This window comes from Gasterosteus aculeatus, chromosome 3, assembly GCF_964276395.1.
Source record: "Gasterosteus aculeatus chromosome 3, fGasAcu3.hap1.1, whole genome shotgun sequence".
Lineage (NCBI taxonomy): Eukaryota > Metazoa > Chordata > Actinopteri > Perciformes > Gasterosteidae > Gasterosteus > Gasterosteus aculeatus.
In genome coordinates, this window is record NC_135690.1 from 17,798,536 (window position 1) to 17,824,511 (window position 25,976).

The 25,976-nt window shown below is 48.1% G+C and overlaps 1 protein-coding gene and 2 long non-coding RNA genes across 9 annotated transcripts; 1 reads left to right on the forward strand and 2 right to left on the reverse strand.

Moving 5' to 3' along the window:
• The first annotated feature begins 852 nt into the window (after positions 1-852).
• On the forward strand, positions 853-25,938 carry spidr (scaffold protein involved in DNA repair). 7 transcript variants are annotated; one of them, XM_040171135.2, is made up of 20 exons: positions 853-1,275; positions 1,576-1,722; positions 2,698-2,755; positions 3,175-3,351; positions 3,807-3,946; positions 6,676-6,893; positions 7,481-7,587; positions 8,883-9,102; positions 12,161-12,365; positions 13,071-13,318; positions 18,519-18,677; positions 20,520-20,607; positions 20,733-20,873; positions 20,955-21,017; positions 21,438-21,639; positions 22,847-22,993; positions 23,943-24,036; positions 24,138-24,249; positions 24,866-24,922; positions 25,470-25,938. In XM_040171135.2, exons 1-20 carry the CDS (start codon positions 1,261-1,263, stop codon positions 25,587-25,589), a joined length of 2,718 nt encoding a protein of 905 aa, XP_040027069.2. In that variant the 5' UTR covers positions 853-1,260; the 3' UTR covers positions 25,590-25,938. The 7 variants fall into 7 exon arrangements, with proteins under 7 accessions (XP_040027069.2, XP_077956045.1, XP_077956046.1 ...); XM_078099919.1 differs by having other exon boundaries at positions 24,138-24,243; XM_078099918.1 differs by having other exon boundaries at positions 1,017-1,275; positions 3,810-3,946.
• LOC144405572 (uncharacterized) lies at positions 4,547-5,924 on the reverse strand. The gene is made up of 2 exons (XR_013467226.1): positions 5,846-5,924; positions 4,547-5,392 (listed from the first exon to the last, which is right to left on the reverse strand). It is a non-coding gene; the product is annotated as an uncharacterized LOC144405572 (long non-coding RNA).
• On the reverse strand, positions 22,138-24,933 carry LOC144405573 (uncharacterized). The gene is made up of 2 exons (XR_013467227.1): positions 24,798-24,933; positions 22,138-23,571 (listed from the first exon to the last, which is right to left on the reverse strand). It is a non-coding gene; the product is annotated as an uncharacterized LOC144405573 (long non-coding RNA).
• Positions 25,939-25,976: the final 38 nt, after the last annotated feature.

The window sequence follows — 25,976 nt, forward strand, 5'->3', positions numbered from 1 at the left end:
ATATTTAAAGTGACAGGTTGGGTTATTAAGGTTATATATGTAGTTCTTTGCCTTTAATTCAGAGGAGCAAACCAATGCCGTTTGTCATTATATTTATTTATAGTTGCTATGGAAATACCAGCTGTCACTGAGGTCTTATGTGGACAAAGAGCGGTTTGAATTTGGGAATATGCAGTTTCTTACTGAGACCAAAATATCCTTTGCACACTGGTCATTATATATATTTTTAAGACATTGATTTGAAACCAAACCGTGGATGAGTCAAATTTAGTATCACGGGAATAAAAGGAAAAACGTTCTGAAATGTCATGTAAATAGAGGGATGGGGCAGTTAATATTTAAGGTATTATGATTCCAGAGAACTTGGAAGATCTTATTACAGTGAATAATACAAATAGAGAGAGAGAGGTGGAAAACGGTCTACAACCGCGGAAGGGCAAATCCTGAGCGGAGGATGAGAAGCGCATCGAGCCGCAAGGTTGGCGGTTCGAACCCCGGCTGCTCCATGTCCCATGTCGAAGCGGGTCTGAGCAAGACCCCCAACCCCTAATTGCTCTCCGGGCAAAATGTAAAACCATGGGTTGAAAATGCAATGCAAGTTGCATTGGATAAAAGCGTCAGCTAAACGACATGTAATGTAAAATCCTTAAGACATTGAGGAACTCGTCTTACAAAAGGAGCGTAATAATGATTTTTTTTGTCATTTTATTTATTAGCGGTGAAATAAGTATGCAGATCTTTTAAATGAATAGTGGAATAATACCACACTTAAGGCATTAAAGTATAAGAAGGGAAAGGGCAGCATGGCCCTCTCCAGAATAATGCACATTCAAATATTGAATCAACGATAGATTCATATGAAGGCTACATCACCATTACGGGGCAGCTGGTACGGGTGGAGATAACTGCAACTACTTGCTATACTGGGTGACCTAATCCATAATAGTATATTAATATTGCACAATACTTAAGAGTAATGTGGTATAGATACTTTCACTTTTGTCTGAAAGCTCAGACCCACACCGGTGTCCTCCGGGCCACGCGGTCGCATAATGAAACACACCCCTCTCCGATTGAGTAACAGCCTCAACTTTGCGTTCCGCTAACTGGACTTTTGTTTGCAAAATAGTGAGTTAGAAACCACAACGTCAAACCTCTACTAAACAAAGACGGGTCAGCGAGAGACATGCGACTAGACGCCGTTACGTGGACACGCATGTAGCAGCAGATGTGGCTTTAACTTTGTCTTAATTTGTCGCCATGTCTTCCAGAAAGGTAAGAAAGCCGCTAGCTAGCTATACTGTTAGCCAGTTTATGCTAACTTCTAAGCTACATGCTACTTAGCTCTGTCGATATCCGCCTGAACCCCCCCGCAGTTTACCCGTCAGGACTTGTATTTAACAATGTGAGCGTGTATTGTCTGTTGGAACAGATACACCACTTTTGTATCGCAGTAGTTAGTTTTAATGATCTAAACCGCCCCCGCAATGATAATCAGCTCAGGTTAACAGCTCCCAAACCGGCTCTTTTTTAATTAGTCACGTCCATCTTTGCTCTTCGTTTGAATTGTCGCAGCGTCGAAGATGCTCCAAGGACGTGACTGGTGTTTCATTTCCGGACGAAGTCGAAGGCGGTTCGAAACCAGCGGGCAGAGAACCGCCGTCGCTGTCATCTGCGTCCTCCGCCAAGAGCTGGGAGAGGTGTGGAGACAGCTTCCTGGAGGTTAGACCACCTGGAGATATGCTAAACCACGCAGACCTGCTATCACCCTCAGCCTCTATGCATCGTGACCATGTTGACCCTCATGCAGACCTGCTATCACCCTCAGCCTCTATGCATCGTGACCATGTTGACCCTCATGCAGACCTGCTATCACCCTCAGCCTCTATGCATCGTGACCATGTTGACCCTCATGCAGACCTGCTATCACCCTCAGCCTCTATGCATCGTGACCATGTTGACCCTCATGCAGACCTGCTATCACCCTCAGCCTCTATGCTTCGTGACCATGTTGACCCTCATGCAGACCTGCTATCACCCTCAGCCTCTATGCATCGTGACCATGTTGACCCTCATGCAGACCTGCTATCACCCTCAGCCACTATGCATCGTGACCATGTTGACCCTCATGCAGACCTGCTATCACCCTCAGCCACTATGCATCGTGACCATGTTGACCCTCATGCAGACCTGCTATCACCCTCAGCCACTATGCATCGTGACCATGTTGACCCTCATGCAGACCTGCTATCACCCTCAGCCACTATGCATTGTGACCATGTTGACCCTCATGCAGACCTGCTATCACCCTCAGCCACTATGCATCGTGACCATGTTGACCCTCATGCAGACCTGCTATCACCCTCAGCCACTATGCATCGTGACCATGTTGACCCTCATGCAGACCTGCTATCACCCTCAGCCACTATGCATCGTGACCATGTTGACCCTCATGCAGACCTGCTATCACCCTCAGCCTTTATGCATCGTGACCATGTTGACCCTCATGCAGACCTGCTATCACCCTCAGCCACTATGCATTGTGACCATGTTGACCCTCATGCAGACCTCCTAACACCCTCAGCCACTATGCATTGTGACCATGTTGACCCTCATGCAGACCTCCTAACACCCTCAGCCTTAATGCATCGTGACCATGTTGCTCTGACGTTGTTGATGATTGTGTTTGCGTTGCAGAATAATCTCCAGACATCAGGGAGGAAACTGTCTGACATAAGAAAGTTTCCCACTTTAGGTAATTGTTTTGTTTAAGTCTAGTTATGATGTCTCATTCCTTAAGGGCTGTGCAATATATTGAGATTATATTATCGCTCTTATCGCTAACTGTTTTCTTTTCGCCCACCAAGATTTCATATCACCGGTCAAGTAGTGAAAATTGCCATTGAATCATGGTCCGATTTGTAATATTGTTTACTTCTTCGATCAGATGGTTTCTGATTTAATCCCAGTTTTATCTTTGAATCAAAAGGAATAGTGAAGCTGCATGTGCTTGACAACTTTTAACTTTAATTTGAAACAATACCCAAACCTGTTCTTAATTAAACACACAAGAATATAAACTGCTTGATTCCGTTCGAGTGCGGCGGGGGGACTTTAGTGAATCTTTTCCCGATGACGGCGTGATGTCATCCTCTCGTGCGCTCTTGTGTTCAGTGCAGACCGCTGCGGTCAACGAGGACCCGGTGCACATCGCCTGGAGCTCCAGTGACGGCGAACAGTCCGATGATGAGACCCAGGAGCAGCAGCAGCAGCTTCCTCAGAGACCAGCCAGACCTTCAGCTCCCGCTCAGTCCTACAGCAGAGCGCTGCGCATGCTGCGCACGGAAAAAGGTACTTTCAGGAGTCACGGCTGGGACAGGCGAGATGGTTTAATGAGCCAACGTTTGCTTTGTCTCTGACGACACTATTTATACCCCGAGACTTGAGCTCAGTTAAGTGTCAATTTAAAAATAATGTTGATAGACATTGAAGTTAACAATAACATTATATACAATTTCTGAGCACTTTTTAAACTTTTTTATCCCACTTCAATTGACGTTGAGTTGCCTCAATTAAATATATTGTGCCTTAATCTTTAATACTTGATAAAGTAAAAACAAAAGTCACTTTTATTCAAGAAGATATGGTCTAGGTTGAAAAATACCAAAGATACTCTTGGTGTTAAGCAGCCTACGTAAGGAACATGCTGGATGAAACAGCCGTTTCTACTCGCTGACCGACTGTGAAATGTTGTTGAGAAAGAGTTTGAGAAAAAGCTGGTAAGTGGCCCTGGTTTCCTTCTTCAGAAGACTTTCCAGCCATTGACACAGACAGTGACCTGGACGCATCTGAGGGAGATGTGGAGAAGGACAGCGGGCCGCAAATCTCTGACTGTGAATCGGAGCGCTCCGTTGAAAAGCCAGAGTCGCCTCTTCGACCATCAAATGTGAGCGAACTCTTCATAATCAGAAACCTTCTGATGACGATGCACGTGGTCTGCAGATGGCGTCCCGTGTGTTTTAATGGCCACTAGATGGCGCCACACAACCACTGGAGCCCGACTGAACCTGTTGAGAGTCCAGTCTGTTTGCAATTAGAAGTGGAAAGTTGATTGCCAGCGCATGCAGTAATGTTAGAAGTTGTGCCGTAAGTGTCGGTACCAGATGAGACTTGTCCCCGAGTTGGTTTAAGACGGATGAGCTTTGCGTGCATGAGGTGAATGCATATCTTTCTGTATTATTTAAAAGAATACCATTTTGTTTATATGCTTCCAGGTCGGCACATCAGTGTCTCTTTTACTCTGATGTTTGTTTAGCTGATGCTGCTCCATTCGGTGGAGTGTTGCAGTCTCTCTCTCTCTCTCTCTCTCTCGTGTCCTGAACGAGCCCTTTGGCCTCAAGCCAGCACAGCAAACTAACCCAAACCGTCCAAACTGCATATCCACAAGAAAATAATAAAATACATAGGAATGCTTTCTGCTTCAATGAACACAATAGATACTTTTTATTCCCTCAAACTCTGAGTGTTATTTATGGAAACCACAATACCGTAGAGATGTTATTCATCAATAGACAAGAAATGAATTGACTTTTATTGACTATTATTAATTTATTTCAAGCAGACATGCCGAGTATTTGATTGTTGCCTTTGCTTAAATCATGTGTTTTTTACTGCTTTTGGTGTTCCAGTGGTTTTAAATGTTCCAAATGTTTTAAAGACAAAAAAAAGTCAGTGATGGCCATTTGAGCTCTGGCCATTTTCCTCTGCTTACCAAATAGAAAAGTAACAAGCAGGTTAAACTCCAAAGAAAACAATGGTGAAAGCACAGCGTGGTAGGATGCAGACTCCTCACGCTTTGGCACTAGACACATAGTTCTGTGTTATCGCTCTTTGGTGGGCCCTCCTGTAGTGCTGTGGAGACTTGAATGCTCCTTCGGGATCCCTGTTTGTTGAAGGCAGAGCCGGCAATCGACCAAAAGTACAAGGAGTGGTGAAGGTTCAAGACCACACTCGGCGCCTGAAAGCTGCAGCAGAGGCGTTCGGCGTGTTATTGATCCGCCAGTCGCGGCCACGTCGCCGCGGTTTTGTCGGCAGCGTGTTTTTATTTGTTCGTGGGGAAAACGCCCTTTGAACAACGCTGGAAGCCGGCGATCGTTCGGATCGGCGCAGCGTTGGACAATAACGTGGTCAATAATCGACTAAACTAAAGGTGCACTAAAGCCACGTGTGCTTAGTGATGAAGTCTTTGCAGAGTGTAGAGAGGAAGCAGATTAACATCTCCCCCACAGACCCGGCTACTTCCTCTTGTCACAGTTTATTTTGCTGCTATCAGCTTTCTGGGGCGGAGGAGGACCTAAGATCTCCTGAGTGGAGGCTGGTGGTCGGACGCCTCCTACAAAGACGGAAAGGGTCCCAGTTTTAAAAATGTGGCTGTACCCAAAAGTCTGTATGTGAATATGAATAACAGCAATTAGTTTCATCATTATTATTGTGGAAAAACATTCATTTTTACTTTTTCAAAAGCATTATTCGTAGCATTGTGCGCATGTTTTGCAGAACAGTTTTACATCCCAACGCCTCACGTTCATCGTGGCTTTTCGTTATTTACAGTCGGACCAGGAAGCTTTCACCGTTTTTAGATTTGCCCAAAAAAAGACTCCCGAAAAATTTCTTTCGCCATCAAAGCAACCAAGGATAATCAGCATCTTTTTAAATAGCGTTTCATTAAAAGAAAAATGTACATCTAATTAGGGCAGCACAACATAACAACAACTTTGAATTTCCCTGCTGAAATCTTGCCTATTTTAAATCAAACCGGATCTAACAGGATACAGAAGAAACCAACCCAGTCCAAGTCCAAGTTTGTCACTCCAGATAAATCTACTGCTGACTCACTCCACGTATGTCTGCCAGATTCCTGTGTTATTGTACTAGCGCCGAAAGTGGATAGGCGGAGCTATGAGGGCGGTTTTGTATCTCCTAGTCCTAAGAGGACGTCGGCTTGCCAGATGAAGCGTGTCCCCGGCCTCCCGGAGCCTCGCCGCTCCGAGGGTCAACGACCTCGACCCCGTCGGGGCTCCTCGCTGCATCAACAGCGCGGCACCATAAACATATTTTATTTTATTTTTTTTTACTACTGTTTGTTCCGGGAAACACGCGAGGGCCACGCCGAGCGGTGTGCTTACAATGCTTTCAGTGCCGGCTGAAAACATTTCTTGAGCCGGGGCCAAGGACATAGTGTTCTTTTCTCCCCGCGGCGGGGTTGTGAGTGTGACGTCGACTGGCGCGGCGCCCAGCGGGGTCAAGTTGATTCGAATGAGACAGCGCGCTGGCTGGCTGGGGGCTGGTATGCTGGTCGTGTCTGCACATGACAGAAAACCCGTGGATTTTTCCATGAGAACGGGTTCCCTCAGGTGTAGCGAGCAGCAGCGCAGGCTTCAAGCCCCATCTTGTGTAACATATCAGCCTGACAGTGCATCATTGTACCACATCCACCCACTGTGTGGTTTAATTTATGGATTTGATTAAGTCTTTAATGACTCACTCAAGACTGAGGCCTGTCTAAATATCTAACATCGCCCCAATATGTCGTGGTGTTTTATGTTGAATGAACGTGTGTTTCAAAATTGGGTCAAATCTTTTTAATTATTAAGTACTTCTGACACTTATCCCTAGATGACGGAGCCGGAGATCTCGGGCTACGTGTCCGGCGGCGAGTGCGCCGCCGTCGCGGTGACGGCGAGCAGAGCGGACTCTCCTGTCCGATCTGGTGAGGCCAGCAAGCGGTCAGTGAGTGACTGGGTGAGATCTGCTCAGGCGCTGCTGCAGACGCCTCAGAAACCGCAGTCCAAGGCCCCGCTGGACTCCGCCAAAAAGAAGAGGAAGTTTCAAAGGTTTGAATGTGCTTATTGTTTTCGAAAAGTGCCGCTTAGGGACGCATCGATTCCGCTTTTTTTTACTGATATCTAATCTGCTGACTACAGTGTGTGTGTGTGTGTGTGTGTGTGTGAGACGTCCTGCAACAGCTATAAAATCATGAATGATCGCATTAACAAAGAATGCCATAATTAAATGAATGTGTTTCATCACATAGCTGCTTAATGAGGTCAGTATTTGCTTATGTTGATTTAATCAGAACAATTATCTCCCTCAAGTTACTATTTATGTACCTACACATATATAGATATACCTATACATATATCTATATATGTGTAGATATATTGCCTCACAATAGGAGCACACAGAGCAGCGAGCCGCGTCAGTGTTTCCGCGGCAGAGCGGAGGATGAAAGGGACACCTGGTGTCACGATGTGGGTGCTAAATGTCATCGCCATCTCCAAGCCCCCCAAATCTGACAGATGGCTATCTGAAGTCTTTCAACGGCTTGCGTTTCGCTTCAAAATCTCAATTTCTTTGACATGAAGAACTCTTTTGAGTTCAGCGAGTGACTTCCATCTTCCCCTTGGTTCTGTTTGCGTAGCGGAGGTCTTGCTGAGCGGCTGAATCGACTGCAGGGCAGGCAGAGGTCCGCCGTCAGCTTCTGGAGGCACCAGTCCATCTCTGACACAACAACAACAACAACAACAGGTCATTAACACACATCCGGGGGGTGGATTGGATGCCCAGGACGCTGCACACATTGGCCTCTGAATCACCATTCCTGCTTAACAATGAACTTTGATTTGTGAGTGGGACGGAGCAGGCGTGACTGCGTTCTGATCGCTGGGGCTCCGAGCCGTGAACCTGCCGTGTAGGTGACAGGAAACTGCTCGCCTAGTTCTTTTTTTTTTTCCTTTTCGCGGTGTACCAAAACCGCTTCTGTTGTGTCGCTGTGAAGCGTGTCCCTATAATAGGACACGAGCAGCGTTCGCAAAGCTGACAGTTGATAGTGGAAAAAAACAAACAAACGCCCACGCGCAGCCAAGAGTCCGCGGTCAGTCGACGGGTTTATTAGGGGCACGAGTCAAAGGGTGGAGGTTTGCATTGACTTTTTGTTATTTGACATTTTTAAAGGCCCAGTCCGTAGCGTGTTCCCCATTCGCCCTGCTTTGTCCCGCTTTGTCCCGCGCTGCACACTTCACCCCTTTGAGGAGACTTTGTTCTCATCGGTGTTGTTCACGTTCCTCACTGCGCCCCAACTCGCTAACAACAACAGGGCTGTTACCCGATCGTCATGTCACGCCGTTACCTGATACCCGTTTATCTTTGGTGCACTCGCACAAAGTCGCCCTGCCCACAACTTATCGGCTCATTTTTGGGCCAAAGAGGAGGGCTCGAGGGCGCCCGCCCTCCCGTCGGTATTCTGATTCTCTAGTCTGCGACACAAACGCACGCAGCACAAATGAAAAGCTTTGATTTCATGTGCGGACGAACGCACGTAAACATAAACCCTCTCCGGTGACCCCCCTTTTGATGCGCTGTTGTCCTATCGCATTAAGATCCTCCCTCTGGCCACTTTCGGGGGGGCGTTAACGAACGCGCCGATGCAGCGGCTTTCACAATTCAATGCGATCAGCTCCCCGTGCAGCCAAGTTGCTCTGTTATCGCAGTTTGACTTTACAGCCTCGGGGCATTGTCTCGATTTGGCCTTTTTCTAAATTATGCCTGTCGACAACATCGCTCAGGCCAAAAAAAGCAGAGTCAACTCCACGGTGAAATTCCAAGATCTGCGCGCTGACCCCAGGGGGGGGGGGACTCGCTGAGTCAGTTACGCCTTTACAGTTGTGCGGTTCTGATGGCGAAAACCAATTACTCTCCGAGCGCATAATGAGTCCCTCAGAGAGAACGGGTCCGTGAGAGCACCGGTACACTTTCGCATACGCACGCTGAAACACACACGAATGCACACCAAACATCTGTGCTGTTGTTGATCTGCTCTCCAGTGGACAGGCCTGGCGTGCTGGTGCTGGAGGTGCTGGAGGTTCAGGAGGAGTGCAGCATGCAACTGGCGCGCTGCGAGCGCCGCCCGCCTCCCGGAGAGGACCGCCGGCGCCAAGGCCCTCCCCCCGAGGGGGGCGCTCGTCTGCTGGTGTTGTTCAGCAGAGAGACGGCGGCGGGGCTGATGCCGGCGCCCGGAGACGTCATCCACGTGTACCCGCCATGGTGAGGAGACATTTTCAGAAGCCCTCTTCCTTTAAAACGGTGTTTGGTCGCTGTGAAAAAAAAAAAGTGTTTCCAAGCATTCGTCTGCTGAAGGAAAAGTTCCTCTGAGCTCACGTCGAAGCGGAGTTTAACTCGTTGACATGTGAGCCTTTTTGAGATCAGAACTAGTTTGCAGCCAATGACGTGTCCAGTTCATCAAAGCAGAATGAGCACGCTTGCAACCTGGAGACATGTTGTTGCATATAATGTTATATAAATGTGAAGGTTCTGGCGTTTATAGTGAGGCAGTGGCAGCAGATGTAGATGTAATCTTACAAATCTTTTTCAGTTGTCAATTGACACCAGCTGGACCCAAAGGCCTAAATCCTGTGAAAAACGAATGTTCTGATGAGCGTAACTTTCTTGCACTTCCCTGTTTTTGGACCACGTGCAGGACAAAGAGTGAAAGGATCTGGTGAGATAATGCTGACGAGGCGTTCTGGACAACAGAGAAAAAACTCAATTCAACACATTCAACGTTGAGAGAAAAAAAAAAAAAAAGCCCAGCTTTAACATGAATTCTTTTGGGTTTTAAGTGACAAAATGTGCTGCTCTCAGCCATACCAAGCAGAGAAGGCCCAGATGTGTGTGTGTGTGTGTGTGTGTTTTCTGGGTGTGTTTTGGAGATGGAGCGAGGCGGCAGTTGACTCCAGCTGTTGGGAGTTTAGGTTGAGTGTACTCCTGGAATATCCAGGCTGGCGGAAGGGGCCTCCTCGGCGCTCCGACGTCACAAACAGCTCCAGGGAATGCTTCGCATTCCTCTTCCTGGCAGTAGTTCGGTCATTTCCAGCAAGCCGGGGAAAAAAAAAAAAAAAAACCCGAGTGGGATTATTTGCTGGAGCATTTAGGAGCAGAGAGTGGAGGGAGCCAAAGGAGTGAGATTGAAAACACATGGCGGTTCGAGAGCACCTCTGACTTGAGCACCTCTCCTGTGTTCTGTTCCTGAAGCCGCAAGAAAGAACAACTCTCCCAGTTACTCTTTCAAAGAATCACTTCCCCTCTCGGCAAGTAACCTCAAAACCTCTTTTGTTAGTGCAAATGACTTCCAGCAGGTCTACATGTATAATCAATCAATATTCTAATCAGATATTCATGTCTCATAAACAAGAAAGGCTGTTGACATGCTTCATCTGGGGGGGGGGGGGGGGGGGGTGTGGGGGGCGTTCACGTGTCCAACGTCTAAAGCCACAGCCGGAGGTGGAAAAACCCGCAATTCAGTGTCTTGTAAAATTCCTCCGACGAGCTTCCTGTGTGACGCTCGCCGGGGGGGTTAATCTGTGAGTAGGTTGGCTCCGCCCACCAACCACACCTCGCGGCGGAAATACCTGCAGGGATTGTTCCCCGTGACGGCAGCAGCGTCGGGCCGCTCCTTAACCTACCCGGCTACCTGCCCGGTGATGACAGCGGCCCACACACCTGTTCCCAGCTGGGGGGGGGGTCACGCTTCCTGTGTGCGGGCGTCGGACCTGTTCTGGTTAACGGCTCTCTGCCCACACGCCGCTCCGTAACATAGGACCCGATTGTGCCGATTAATCAAGTATTTGTTTGGTCAGGAATGAGACGGAAATAAAAAAAAGTCACAGAAGGGATAATGTAGCATTATTTAATAATGTAATATTATTCTTTATTACTCGTAGTTTAAATGGTGCTAATAATTTGAAGCTTAACATGGCGTCATGTATTTTGAACTAATCTGAAAAGTATCTAATTATAATAAAATGATATTTAACAGCAGTACTTGATAAGCTGTATTAATGTACTCTGTTGGTAAACATGAACTTGATTTAACTTTGCTATAACGCTGTACAGATGTGTGTGTTTTTTTTGTGTGTGCTTTAAAGTTTGAATATCCACCCGAGGAATATAAAATCACTTCTATCGTCAACTGTGCTTAAGGATGATCTGCTTTGATTTGATAAAGAACGCAGCATTCAAATCCCATTTTATATCTCTGAGGGTGGACTAAATATTAGTTGCAGCCGGTCTGATGTAACAGCAGAGTGATAAACTGCAGCCTCTCAAAAACCCATAAAGACAGCAGGCGAACTTCATGACCTCCAGGGTTCACTTCACCCAACAGTGATAACTGTTGTGCGTACCGAGTGTGTGGTTATTGGGACCATTACATCCAAATGGAGGCGTTTTTTTTTTTTTTTTCTCTCTCTCTCTCTCTCTCTTTTCATTTTTGTTGTTTCAGGCGGGCGAGCCGCCGCATGTTTAGCAGTTCCAGTCACCCGGTAATCTTGGCTCTGAGTCAGCGATAAGCCCTCGTCACTCCATCATCCGTGTCGCATGTGGGAAAAATTAAGTCGTGAATCAAACTTGAGCACAACCGACCTGCGGTGTAATTATCCATTCTTCAGGTTGATTCACCCTCGGGCTCGGTAGCACTCGGGCGTGTGTGCGTGCGTGTGTGCGTGTGTGTGTGTGTGTGTGTGTGTCATTCATCTCGATGAGTTCAAACACTTGACCGGAAATGCGGTTTGTGGAGTTTATGGACGCGTCTTCTCCTTGATGGCACACCCGCATGAGGGGAAATCTGATCCGCTAGGCAGTTTCAAGCGAGGGCCGTTAAACTCGCGTGATTCTGGGTTCCGGCTCAGCGAGCGTCTGATCCTACGGTGGAAGGAGTATCCTTGATGTTGCATTTGGAAAGTGTTGTGATCGAGCTCGAGGAGCCTCGCTCATGTGGAAAAAGCCTCTCTCACCCCAGTAAAAGAGGACCAGAAGCACCGTGTATTTTCTCTGTTTTGATCTCGCACTCTGGGTGGAACCTGAAGAAACTGGCGGAGGTGGTTTGTTGCTTATCTGAGTTTGACATTCAGCCTCAGCCCCCCCACCTCCTTAAGTTTGTGCAATAATTTACTCCATTTAACGTGCAGTAAAATCTCAGTCTCTGCGTCTGCCAATCGACGCGCGAGCTGTTAATCTTTGCCCCGACTCCTTCAAGAGGTTTAAGCTCACAGGGAATTCCGGGCCTCAAACTGCTCAATCTGAAACTGAATTTGTCTCTTTGCAGGCAAATTCTCTCCATAGAGGGCTTAAGCTGCAACGCTATTCTGAACACACACTTCAGTCAGAAAGTCTTCTGCGCGGGCAAACTCGGCGCCGCGTCCGATCCCAGAGGCCTTCCCTCAGCAGGCCGATGCGGCCCGCCGTCTTTGTGCACCACCTTTGGACTGCTGGAGGCATGCGGGGCCACGGCGGAGATGGAGGCCGAGCAAGTGTGTACGCTTCTATCGCGTTCGTTCAAAATACACCTCATTTACTGGCACGGTTTGGATCGTGTTAGACTCGCGTTAACTCTCATAATACACAATGTGTTTCCGTCAGAGGTCATCAGGTCAATGATCTTCAGTACACAAGGTTATTCTCAGATTTAGTTGTTTTGTGTGCCAACAAAATGAAATCATTACATTACACGTCATTTAGCTGACGCTTTTATCCAAAGCGACTTACAATAAGAGCATTCAACCATAAAGATACAAACTCGGAGGAACAAGGAACAAGAAAGTGCAAAATCACCACACATGAGGTGTCTATAGTGTTTATAAATGTAATGCATTTATTCTTCCCATTTAACTCACTTTTCACACTAACAATCATAAACATTCTGTGTTGCATTCAGTCTGAACGAACACAATACTTCAGTTTCTAAATGTGTGTCACAGACGGCCGCGCCCTTTTTTTCAAAGCCGTGGTTCTTGTGGTTAACGCTGCTCACTGACATGAAGTCTGGTCACAGAAGTGCGTACAAATGACGTGTGGCGTGAAGGAAGTATTATATTAAGTACTATATTTGTTCGGCTTACTTTTATTAATCGTTACTAGCATTCACACGTCTTCTATCGTCATCAAACAAATATCCCTATTTATAAGCACAAACATTTCCCCTTTAAAAATGAGGTGTTCTCTCCTCGTGTCCTCAGGGCGCCGCCCCCGGCTCTCGGCGCCGCGGCGGAGGTTCGGGGTTGCTGGCGAGACGCAGCCTCTCCCTCCTGGAAGCCATCGAGGGGCTCGGCCAGGCCGGCAGCGTGGGCCAGGACGTGGAGGTGGTGGTGCAGAGGGTTTACTCCGTCCCCGTGAGCGACGGCTCCCCTGGCTCCGCCCTGAAGGCCAGACTCCTCCCCCCGAGGTCGTCCGCGGCCCCCCCGCCGGCGGAAAAGGGCAAAACCAGGTACCTGTCGGAGCGGCTGATAGTTGGAGGCTTTTATTTTGTCACTTGATGACGTATCTCCCGCGTGCGTTTGTGTGCGTTTGTGTCGTCCTCCCTTAACACCACTTCTGCTTTTCGTAAAAGAGCATAATTCTAATCGCATGCTGGTTTTTCCTCGGCTTCGTCCTCGCTGGCGCGCTGTGTCTTCAGCGGTGTGTGTGTGGGGGGGGCTACTGTCCGTGGGGCCCCCACAAGGCGCTCGCGCTGTCTCCAGCCATATGGCATCGCTCGACGAAGGACACAAACATTCCTAATGGAATCCAGCCGCCTCTGTGAACAACTCGTGTCCAATTCTCTGGAAGTGCAGCGAGATGTGTCGACAATCTCGTCCACCAGCGGTTGAACCGGCGCCCGTTTGCTCTCCGCTGGGTGGAGCAGGTTCTCATCGGCCTCCATTACTTTAATGGCAGTATATTTTATATGTGTTTAAAACTGTCTCGGCAACACAGAAATAAATCATAGCACTGGAAAGGATTAGGCGATAAGAGACGTAGTCGTTTTTACCAAAATCAGTTCAATCATAAACGCATTTAAGTGTGAGACGGTTGTAACAAATATTACCAAATATCAGGGAATCGAGAAAAGCGCTTAATATTCCCTATTTTTATGCTTGTTCCAGAAGATATCTTTCCCCTTCAGCCGCTCGATGCTCCGTTGTGTTTGCTTTCTGGTTTCAATGACCATCATTTCAAAAAAAACCTGCGAACCGGAGGTGCTCAGCGACGCCGGCGTGATGAGCCGCACGCGTCAAAGAAACCGCACGGCGACACATTAATTGCTACGCGCACGGACAAATCCGCGCTGGTGCGAGTGTGGAGTGTTCTTTCGATGGGTGAGGTGTTAACGAATGGGACAGAATGTGATCGTTTATGTAAGCGCGTGTGTTATTATTTTAATTGTGCTGAAAATTCAGGACACTGACGTGACTCTTGGCAAAGTTCCGCATCAACCGCCTGATGTGATTCTTGATTAGTATGATGATGACGATGATGAGGATGATGTTGTGGGCCGTAAAACCAAAGCAACGAGCTGACGGACACCTCCCGCTGCCGAGGTGGTTGTAGTGGATCCACAGGGGGCGTGTCCCTGCGGGGGGACCGACCTTCCACTTTCTCATTGCCGAGTTCTGCTCGTCTATGAATCTCTTGTGTTGATGTTGAATGCATTTGTGTTTCTGTCCAGAGACTTGGAGTCTGATTACGTTTCCCATTGGGCTCCTCGTGTTATCGAACTGAGGTTTACATAAGTGGTCTTATTATTGTTAGTGACTCACCAGCATGAACACCGCCCCCCCCCGGCCCTCCGCTCCCCTCCCCCGGGCTTGTTGTTCTAGTTCTTTGCTGAGTAATAGAAGAGACGCCTTGGTTCCTCTCAGCACACGGTCAGCTGACTGCACGAGCTTCGGTTGTAAAATGACACCTGCCACTGCCATGCGGCTTCGGTGACTGGTAAACAAACGCCGCCCTCTGACCGGAAACGCTCCCCCCCCCCCCCCCCCCACCCTCCCCCGTCCTCCCTGGCCTCCACCCGTTGCTCTGTTACGCAACCCGAGGGGACAGGAACAAATGAAGGCGGTCACGGAGGCCTGAATTCAGACCACACGGACGACTCCGCCTCCCTGTTGTGACCGATGCTTAAACGTTTCTAATCACGAGTCGTACTTTTTATATCAGTGTGTTTTTTTTATGTTGTTCCAAAATATAAAGAAGTATAGACGTGTACCCTAACAACTTATTGTGCTGTAGTGTGAATAACAACCTCCTTGGTCCATTTAGGTGCTAATAGGAGGGGGGGGGGGGTTACTCCTCGGACCCACTCACCCCTTTCTGTGCAAAGACGAGTACAGTTTGTTACTCTCACGTCGTGTCCCCGGCCTCTATGACTCACCCCCCCGGACAGCACGCTCATTTGATCCTTTTGTTGTTTAGCCTCTACGTTAACACACACACACACACACACGCGGGATGGACGCCAGTGGGATATTTATGCCCAAAGAAGACGTTACATTCCCGTAAATTCAGAGTAGAATAAACATGGAGATTAACTGTTTGCAGGGTGAGAGGAGAGTTGTTTCTTCTTTTTTCCTCCCCTCTGTGGAGAAGGAACACAATGTGCTGCGAGGATCCTGTTACAAGCGTGTTGATCACTGCGCCGCCACCGATTGGTGGGCAGCACTTCGGAAGGAATCCCGCCTGTCCGCCCCCCCGCCAATGAGGCCTCTCTGTTCTTAATGCGTGGGTCACTTACTTGTGCGTTGCCAAGTAATGTGCAGGCGCACACGGCGTGGGAGTGTGTGTGCATACGTGTGTGTGTGTGTGTGTGTGTGTGTGCGCGCACAGGCTCTGCTGTGTGTCGTAGTTCCGGGAACAAAACCGTAGTTACAGAGAATTCTGCGAACGCTTCCAAAAACAAATTCCTGAAAACTGCCTGAGAAGGAAGCCTGGCCGGCGGAGGGGGGGTCGGGGGGCACGGGGGGAGGGGGGGATTCGGGCTTTTGAGGAAGTCGGGCTGTGACCAGTAAAAGGAGGAACTGAATGTTGTTTAGGTCAAGCTGGTACCGCTGAGAAACTCATCAATTGTCTTCTGCTGTCTGTCAAGTGTCATATCGGGTCTCGTACCGAGTCTTCACACGTCGGGACAAGCTGCTCTTGAAGGGAAAGTGTAACTCTGTTCTCACGGAATGTGACCTTGGCAGCTGTACGCAGGGTCGTATTGATTGATTTATTGGGTTAGGCTGGTTCAGCTTCATAACTTCTGGTTCAATCCTGGTTGTATTCATTTGTTGTATTTATACTGCAAGTCGCATGTGCTTGTAGTAATAGTTAAACGATAGCTCTGGGGTTTTATACGTAACAATAAACACAAAGTAACAATGAAATGATCCTGCTGATACATTGTGTTCCTAATCATACACAAACAGTCCTTCAGCCTTCCTTCTTTTGAGTGCATCCATTAAATTCCATCCTGTTATTAATAATGTTATTAATCTGCATCTGGAAATGGTCAAATGTTTTAAGGGACTAACTTTAAAGGGACGCCTTTGGTTTTCTATTAGCGACAAACTTTTAGAGCCGAATGTCTCCATTGGGGAACTGAGTATCATAAAGTGGTTTGAAATAGTTTATCAGATAAAGCTACTTTAAAAGAAGACATTTGCTTGTTTTATGTCATTGTGGATGTTACATTTTGGTCCGATTTTTTCTTATTTGTTTAATACACAAAACAGAATCAAAATTCAGATCACTGAAGAAGGCGTATTGTAAGACATACGCTCATTCATCTCACTCCAGTTGTGGGGAATATTATTTATGCTTTTTGAAAGAATGTGAGCGTTTCTTTTGCGCCTGAGGCCTTTCAGGCTTGTGTGCGTGCGTGCATGCGTGTGTGTGTGTGTGTGTGTGTGTGTGTGTGTGTGTGTGTGTGTGTGTGTGTGTGTGTGTTTTCAGGTCAATGAGGGACTCAGATGAGCGCTCTAATCTTTCCTTCACCGTAAACTGTGGCTCCATCAGCAAAGAAAACATTTTTCTCTTTTTTTCTTCTCGGCATTTGCGTTTTCCGAGATCTACCGTAGTTCTCATTTTTGGAGCGTGAATAAAACGAACAGCTGAGAATAATCTTGGCGAAAACATCGGCCCCCACCAGCAGCAGTCATGGCAGGAATGTTATTGAGATCTCTATTTCCAGGTCTCTCGGAACAAACACGGACGGACCCAAATGTTTACCAACAGAGGACGCATATAGGTCTAATCAGGTGGTCTCAAAACCTTCCAAATGTCCACCATGTGCGCATGCATGCACATGCATGGCAGCCCCACCCCCCCCCCCTCCTCCCAGACTGTGCTCTGGTGCAGCGAGGGGATACGAGCTATACTGTTTACTCTCGGGGCTGGTACGGGGCCGTGTCTGGGCTTGACGGGCTGAGATACTGGATCCCACAGCGGTTCCAGTTCCTCCCTCACTGGGAGCAGCAGCGTGTAGGAATACGCTCTGTGGGCCAAAGGTCACTCCCAGATGCCACCATGAAGCCCGGTTGTTAACGCGTCGCTATTCATGTTTAATTGTCTCGATGGCTCTCTCGTACAGAAAGAAAGAAGGATCGCTGACCTGATTCAAAAGAAACACGTTGGGTGTTGTGAATATCCGATTAGTGTGGTAGTGTCATCAACGCAAATACTTTTGCTTGATTGATTGATTCCGATCCAGTCAGTAGCCTGCAGGTGCAGCGCGAACAAACAAAACAGAAATGTTCTCTGCAAGTTCGTGCGAAATCCTTCTTCTTAATGGTGATGTTAAGACAATTTCTTAAACTTTAAGAACTATTAAAACTTTGCCAACAAATTCCCAGTGAAAGTATCGCGGCAGCCTAATGCACTGTGACATGAATGCAACGTGACTGCCCTTTGAATGCACCATGAGTGCACTGTGAATGCAACTTGACTACACTATGAATGCACTATGATTGCATCATTGCTGAACCGTGAATGCAACATGAATGCACCATTGCTGCACCAGGAATGCACTATGGCCTTATCACCTGCAATGCATATCAGCAGACATGTTGTTCCAATAACAGAACAGAACAGAACAATGGGAGGAAGAGAAAATGAAATATTCAGATCGGCACGTAAGGGGAGGAGCTGGTGAAAGAACGCGATCAGAACACCTGGTGTGCTCGTACATGCTCTTCTCTGTGTACACACACATTGGGCTTAAAGTCTGAGTTAACACAGTCACTCGTTGGCCTGAAACACCTGTTGCTCCAAAACGGTCGGGATCCTGACTTGAGTACTTGAGTCCTCTGTTAGAACATCGACTAGAACCAAACCCGCTGATTAACCATTAACTGCTGTGATTCAACGTTTGAAGCTTGCAGACTGGTCCGTCTCTTTTCCAACATGTGAACAAATATGATCTTTGTTCACATTATCGGTTTCATAATCTTGCACTTCTAGAAAAAAACAAGGTGTTTATTCAATGAAGTAACGCTCCTCAAATACAGACATTTAAAAATCAAGTTAAGTAGTGAAGAGGAAGGCTGATGGAAAGTAAACATGGATGTTAACAATTCCTATGTTGTGTTTGATGTTTTAAGCCTTCGGACATTTAAGAAGTACTCCTGTTGAAATCGCCTATGAAACAATCTTGATTGTCTCTCCCCCAGGCTCTGTGTGCTCGTCCAGGACGGCTACGGGACCTTCAGCGTGGTGCAGCTCCACCTCCTGCCCTGCAGCGACGACCTCCACCGCTACTGCCGCCAGTGGCAGGGGAGGACCTGCCTGCTGAGGGGCATTAAAGTGGTGCAACGGGTCACTCGAGAAAGGTCAGACAACCCAACCCAAACACAATACCCGTCCCCACACCCCCGCGGAGTCTATGCACCTGACTGGAGACCAAATCTGTGACATGGATTTGTGTGTATCGCGCTGCAGAGGCGCCGGGCCTCCACCTGACAATGGCGGTTCTGCGTTTACATGCAAAGGGCCACCGAGGTGAACGGCACGCTCTGTGTCCCCCGTGAGTCTCCGCGGCCCACGTCCCAGATTAGAAGCCGTCAAGGGAACTGACATGGGAACATTTGCAGAGCGGCCGGGGGGGGCTGGGGGGGGGGTTACGTTCACGCCGTTGGTATTCTCAGTGCCACATTAGAGCCTCTGCCTAATGTCTCTGCAGGGCGTGTGCGCTGTGATGATGGATGGGCTATCTGCAGGGCTCCCACATGGGCCATCGCACCAGCTCCAGTAGAAAAGCACGTTTGTCCGGTTGGGGTAAAAAAAAAAAGGAATCCCCCCCCCCCCCCCCCCCCTCTTATCACTCCCCTCTTAGTTTCTGGGAACCAGTAAAGATATGGAAATCTAAACGCATCGCACAATGTAAAGAGTTTGACACTTTGGGGAACGCGCTTCATTCTCACTGAGGGAAATGACGAGATCAATATCGCTGTCATGTCTCTTTAGTAAAGGAGAAGCTGCAGCCGGCAGACCGTTAATGCCACAACTCTGCTTCATTACATGTTATTTGACTTAAGCAAACAAAGGGAGAAACGAGTGAGCTGGAGAGACGATTTTTACTCCGATCTAGTTACTCTTGGGGAGACAAGCGGCCTCCGACTCAACTTGCATCTTAACGTCAGGCACTCAAGAGGTGTCTATCTCCTCATCTAACTCTTGGCAAAGAAAAGAAGTGAGTAAGCGTCACTTCGTTGTCAAACCTTTTCTTTAAGAATACTTAATCTTTGAGGCGTGTGCTTTGTAGGCAAACAATCAGAGGCCTGGAGCCTCCGCGAGTAGTGTGTCATGTCAATATTGCCCTTTATATTGAAAAGTTACCCATTCTTGGAATATATGTTGACTAGAGAGGAAAGAAAAGGAATTCTTTAAACCACTCGGAGCGTCAAGCTGACTCTGACCTCCCGAGCGAGTTGAATGGCTGCTGTTAGTTAGTCGTTACTCTTCTCTGAGCCGCGGCCCTGCAGGACCTGAACGGGCTGCACAACCGGTTCCGCACAAAGGAGCCCTGTGATTACGGGCTGACGAACAGGTTGTTAACCACTGGGCTGATGCGACGGCACACGCGCTCGCAGCGGAAGTTACCGGCGCCGACCGGCCATCCCGAACTCGCTCTTCTTAGAAAACCAGGTTGTTTTAATCGCCTTCCCCCCCCCCCCCCCCCTCCCTCCGCGTCACGCAGGGTGAAGCGAACCGTCCAGCGTGGTGTAAATTGGACCCGTCGTCGCTGAGATTAACAGCCGGGTGGAAGAAGGCGTCACTAATGGAGCGTTTTAAACTTTAAGCGTCGACCTCGTTGTTTTTGGACCCCAGTGACGTAGTGATTTACATGGGGCTGGATTGTTTTCCCACCCTTCAGCGCCCCAAACCTGCTTGTAAAAACATCTTCTTCTTTTCGGAGCGTACGTGCTCTGCCAGCCCGAGCACGCTCGCTGCCAATTTGTTAGAACAAGCTCTGTCTTAACAGAGCTGCGTTTCAGTGGAAGTGAAACTGGCTGTTAAAGCTCTTTATCTTCCCGTTAAAGTCCCTTATTCACCAGTTTCTCATACCATCACCCCCCCCATTACCCCCACCACACACTCACACACACACACACACACACACAACCCGCCCTGTTCAGAGCCTCTTTTCTTTCTCTTCTTTTTTGTCCCGTCAGGAGCACCAGGCTCTTCAGCCTGATAGACAGCCTGTGGCCCCCAGCGGTGCCTCTCCAGGACCATGGAGACACGGCTAGTATGTCCCCTGTAAGTTCTCACCACAGCACCTCGACGTGCATTATGTTCTCCTTCTTCTATTACGAGTTGTGGCCTCGCCACACACACATATCAAGGAATCATTGCAGTTCGTTAAACGTGCCGTCTTTTTGAAGGACAGTCGGTCGGCGGCTGTGGCTCCGAGGTTCTGCTACCTGCTGTCGGGCCAGGAGAGCTCCGTGGAACCCACTGGGGATCGAACCGCGTCGCCGCTTTACCTCCCGCCCACTAAGCAAACCCTGCGAGACGCTGTGCAGGTGACGCGCGCGTGCAGAACATTCTGGCAGATGGCGATAACTAATCTTTAAGACTCCTTTCTGTCTGTTCCCTTTTCCCAGAGTCCGCGGCGAACCCGCCGCTGCAGTTTTGTCGCCACTGTTCTTCACAAGAGAAAAACGCAGGTACTTTTGGTTTTTCTTCTTCACGGCAAACTATTTTAATTTTGACTTGGGAAGAAACCGATTAGCCCGCGTGTGTAGAGATAAATTCAACCAACAAACTGATAAGATTGATCTCTGACGTAAGGGTGCATACATGTGTGTGTGCGCATGAGAGAGGCCTGGACGTTCTCTGCTATTGATTGGGGAGACCTTTAAACTTTGTTCTGAGATGTTATCTCATCTCGGTCAGAGTGGACTTTGCCTCCCGCAGATGCACTGACTCACACCTGAACGCGTGCACCTCGTTGAACGGACAATCTCCTCGGGGCTGTTTTTTTCGGCTGAAGTTTTTTCCCCTTGTGCAGCGTTTCCTTTGTGCAGGGTGTCTTTCTGGGTCAGTGTGTTTCTGAGCAAGTGTGCTGCTCCGTGTCTGCCTCTCAGGGTCGTGATGTAGGCCAGGGTGAGGTTTGGCTGCTGCTGACGGACGCCGGTCTTCAGGAGGAGCGGCGGCCCGAGGGGCCGTGCAGGCGAACCGTGGCGCTGTGTGTCAGCACTTCCTGTGCGCTCACTTCCTCTGTCCTCGAATCGCTGAACTCCCCCGCTCCCTGTCGCATGTCCTTCAGAGATGCCGTCAGAGAACACGGTAGAGCTTCAGTGCGAACTCACGTGACATCCCAGCCGACCGCCATGAGCCGTGCACGTGTCACCCAGACAGTAGTAAACGTACTTACTGACCTTCAGCGCTGCCAACGTTGCTCAAAAAGGACGTCTGAATATTCGCTTTAAAAAAAGACACATAAGACATATTCAAATATCTGGTTGCGCATTAGGCGTCAATAACAGGACAAATTCATACAACGAGACGTAACTACTTGTATAGGTAGTTTATTTAAGTTTAAACATATTTAACCTCTCTCTCTTGTAGCGGTTTTAATGAACGACAACAATAAACGAATGCTGAAGTGCTGATCAAGAGTTTTGTGCAAGCAATTTAAGGTCACGATTCTTGTCTCATATGTCAGGCTTCATTCAGTGATTGAAACTGAAAGTTTTACAGCACCGACGTTGAACGCTCCGAGCGAGCTGTGCAGCAAACACAGAACTTTTCCTTGGCACGAAACGGCAAATAATCAAACCAGTGCATGAAGCTGTTTATTTTATTCATGCAATATACAGTCAGTACAGACGCGCGCCCCCTGCAAAGCAGACAATTTTCAATAGTTGTTAAAAACAGCTATTTGAATATAGAATATTCGTTGACTGACCTTCCACCAAAAGCACAACAGAGTTTCTTCACTTTAGTATTTCCCTTTCCTGCCGCTTTCTTTCTAAGAGGAAAGCATTGTATTATACGGTTTACCACGTTAATCTGACCGCTAGGGTCATTAGTTACTGGCAGTGGTGGAAGAAGTACTTACTACAACAATGTAAATAGCTTTTTGAGTATTTGTGTGTACTTCATGAAACAAAAGTAGAGGAAGAGGCCGTGCAGTAAAATGTCACCTCTGTCTAATTCATCATTAAGGATAGAAAAGTTTCAAATAACGTGACCAATTTATTAAAACAGTAAAACGCTACTCCAACACTGCTGTGTCAGTAGTACCAATAATATCACACAAATACATTTGATACTTTAAAGGTGCAATATGCCGCATTTGATAGAAATAAAACTTGAATCCCTTTTGACCCACAAAAAATGAGCCGGCCTGTACTTTTCTTCTTCTACGCTGATTTTATTTCTCCGCTCCTCCGCTTTGTTCTCGCTCCGTTCGTTCGCTCTGGAGCGCCTGGGAAAAGACGCGTTTGCCACCCATGTGTTTGCAGTAACATCTCCACATGTCCCGATCCAGGAGTCCTCTTGTGTGCGGAGCAGTCCGTGGTGGAGGTGTGCAGCGTGGACCCGGAGTCCGAGCCTCAGGCAGAGGCCCTGCCCCGACCCGTGCGACTGGATCCCCTGACTGCTGAGGTCACACCCAACTCCGTCTGCTCTCTCTCAGGTCAGCCTCCTCCCCACCTTTCCACCGGCTCCTGCAGAACATGCCCGGTGGGTTGTTTTCCCAGGGAAACCAAACCATTGTTCTCCTCGTCGGCGGGTTTGCGGCCCAGCGAAGAGGCCTTGATGTGGCTTCAAGGCCTCTCGCTCTCTGCTGTTTGTTATTCAGTGTCTTCAGGCTCTCATTGTTTGGGACTTTAGGAAACAAAAACACATTGAATTTGGTTGGATTTCAATCAATTCTCACGTCGTAATGTCAGTGAAATGGACATGTCTGCTCCCCATCAGGCGCTTAGATGAGGGTGCAGCGATCCGGTGTGGATTAGTTTCAGGACTTTGCATTGTTTCCCCTGAACTTCAATGTGCCGTTTTCTTCACCAAGCTCTCATCAAATGTGTTTTGCTGTTTTTTTAATCAACCTTGCTTGCTGGAGAAATCAGTCCAAATCTGATTTTCCTCACTTTGAGTCCGATTATGTAAGTGTGACGCTAAACCGATAATAAGCCGCATCTGTGAACGCGGTGTCAAAGGTCAGACTTGTGCGTCCTCTCGGCTCTGGCCCGGACATGTTTGGTCAGGTGGCTGAAAAACAATAAAACAAACTTGTTATCTTCTGCACTCGTGGCGCGGAGGCGATCTCGCGTTGCTGTGCGCGGCGCTCTGGTTGTGCAGCTCCGAGTCGGCAGCGCTGTGCTGCGCTTTTATCAGCAGGCCGTCTCAGATAAAAATGAAAGGGATGTGTTTATCTCTCACGCCCTGCCACAAAGCGCACACACACTGCGTAGATCGTTCATCCGTTTCTTCTAGCTGGGCGTCATCAGTCATTTTCCTTGTAAAAGACTGAAATGTAAACCGGGGATAAAAAAAATAAATAAAAAAAAAACAGCTGCTAAAAGTAAACTGTGTTTTGTGTGCGAATGTCCAAATGTGAAGACTTTGGTTTCTGCCTGCAGGGGTGATAGTCGGCGTGGATGAGACCACAGCTTATTCCTGGCCGGCCTGCAACCGCTGTGGAAGTGACAACTTGGAGATGTTACCTGAAAGACGGTAAAGTTCTTAAGTCGAATCAAAATGACTGAACGCTTTATGCAAACAAACCTCACGGGAAATACACAAGTTTATTCTTCTTCTTCTTCTCCTCCGCGCAGTCCAAACCTGCGCTGTGTTCCTTGCGAGTCGCCGGTGGACGAGCCGGACACGAGGGTTCAGCTGGAAGTGTTCCTGAGCTCCTCATTAAGTAATTGCACCTTGAAGGTGAAGGTGAGAACGGTGCTATCGGGGTTCCACGTAATCGAACGTCCACTCGTTGGTGATTCAGACTTTTCCGGGCTGATCAAGTGTTATTTTGCACAGAGAGGCGTGCAGGTATTTAAAGGAGAAGTTCCTTCCCGTTTAAGCTACAGTCATGTGGCATTGTGGTGTCGACCGTCCCGACTAATTCTTGGCAAGAAAACAAATTGCATTTTATCCCCAAAACATCAAAATATTACTTTCGACAAAGCGGCGAGAAGACTGCAAACCGAACGTGATGAAGATTGACAGTACAAAGAGCAGCGGGGGGGGTGGGGGGGGAGTCAAACCTTTTGGACAGACGAGCATCAGTCTGGCTGAAGTGTCCTTAAGCAAGGCACTTAACCTCTCGTGTGAGACGTCTTCACATTAAACACGTATCTGAGTGCCGTGGTTTATATCAGGAAACGACGTGAGCCAAACTGATAAAACGAGCAGCGTTGCTCTTATCAGCCGCCCGATGTTCTCTTCCCCCCCCACCACCCCCCACCCCCACCCTCTATCAATCTGTGACTCACCTGCATTTGTTTTTCATTTGCAACGTTTAACAAGGACATTGATGAGTCCTTTCGTCTCCCCCCGACAGCTGCAGCAGAAGACGATCGCGTCGATCCTGAACTCTGCGGCTCTGGAGGCTCACGAGGTGCGTTCGCCTCCACAAACTGTTACATAACTCGAGCGCTCGGGGCATTGATCTTGTGTCAATATGTTCTCAGAGCCTTGTAATCTGTTCATGTCAAGGTGATAACGCTTCTGCTGCGCTGAAAATAAATAAAAAACGGAGTCACAAAACGTTTAAGGGAATTTGGCGCCAAAATACTGACGTAATCTCCCGCCCACCTCTCATATTTAATGATTGTTTTTTTAAGTGTGCATGCAGTTTTTACACTCGGGACATTTGGAACATATGAATAGAACTTAGAGGCGTTGCCGCAGTTCCTAATCTTGCAAATGCAGTGTTATTTGCATTGTAGGCAGGAATGATGTTTACCAGGGGAACATTTTGAGTGAAGAATGAATTCTTAGATCAACAGAAATGCTGCAGACCAATGTGCAGGGTGCAAAGGTCACGGCCTGTCGGTCACTCCAATATTCTTGCAGCCTCAGCAGATTTTAAAAAAGGTGTTGAAGGAATCATGCACAGTGAGTGAGTGCGGGTGGGAGAAATGTTCTGACAATGTGTGTTTCAGTTCCCAGGTTACGATGTGGAGAAGGTCCTGGGAAAAGAAGTGGGGCCCCTCGCCGTTTACGTCCGAGTCGTCACCAGGAAACCGGCCCTCTGGATCGGCCTGGAAGAGATTTGCCTCTGAGGCCGTCGGGGAGAGAAGTGATATCAATCCTCAGGCTTCAGTCGGCTCCGGGGTCTGAGCCAGATCAGCCCTCCCCCGCCTTTCCCTCCCGAAGGCCTCACTGACAGCTTGGGGCTGCAAGAAGACAAGGTCTTGTTTGTGTTAAAGATACGTGATCCTGTGGACCCGGAGTTGACAGCCCAAGGGCAGACCGGTGGCATGCAGTCTGTCAAAGCCGCCACGCGGTTTATCAACTGGAACTTTGGGCTCTAAACACTTTAAAAAAAAGAACTTTTCCCCACCGGGTTCATCTACCTCTGTGTATATAAGAACTTGCAGTATTAATAAAGTTGGATTTTTGCTGACTTCACGTTCCGGTTGCACTCTCACTTCTTATGAGAACACACG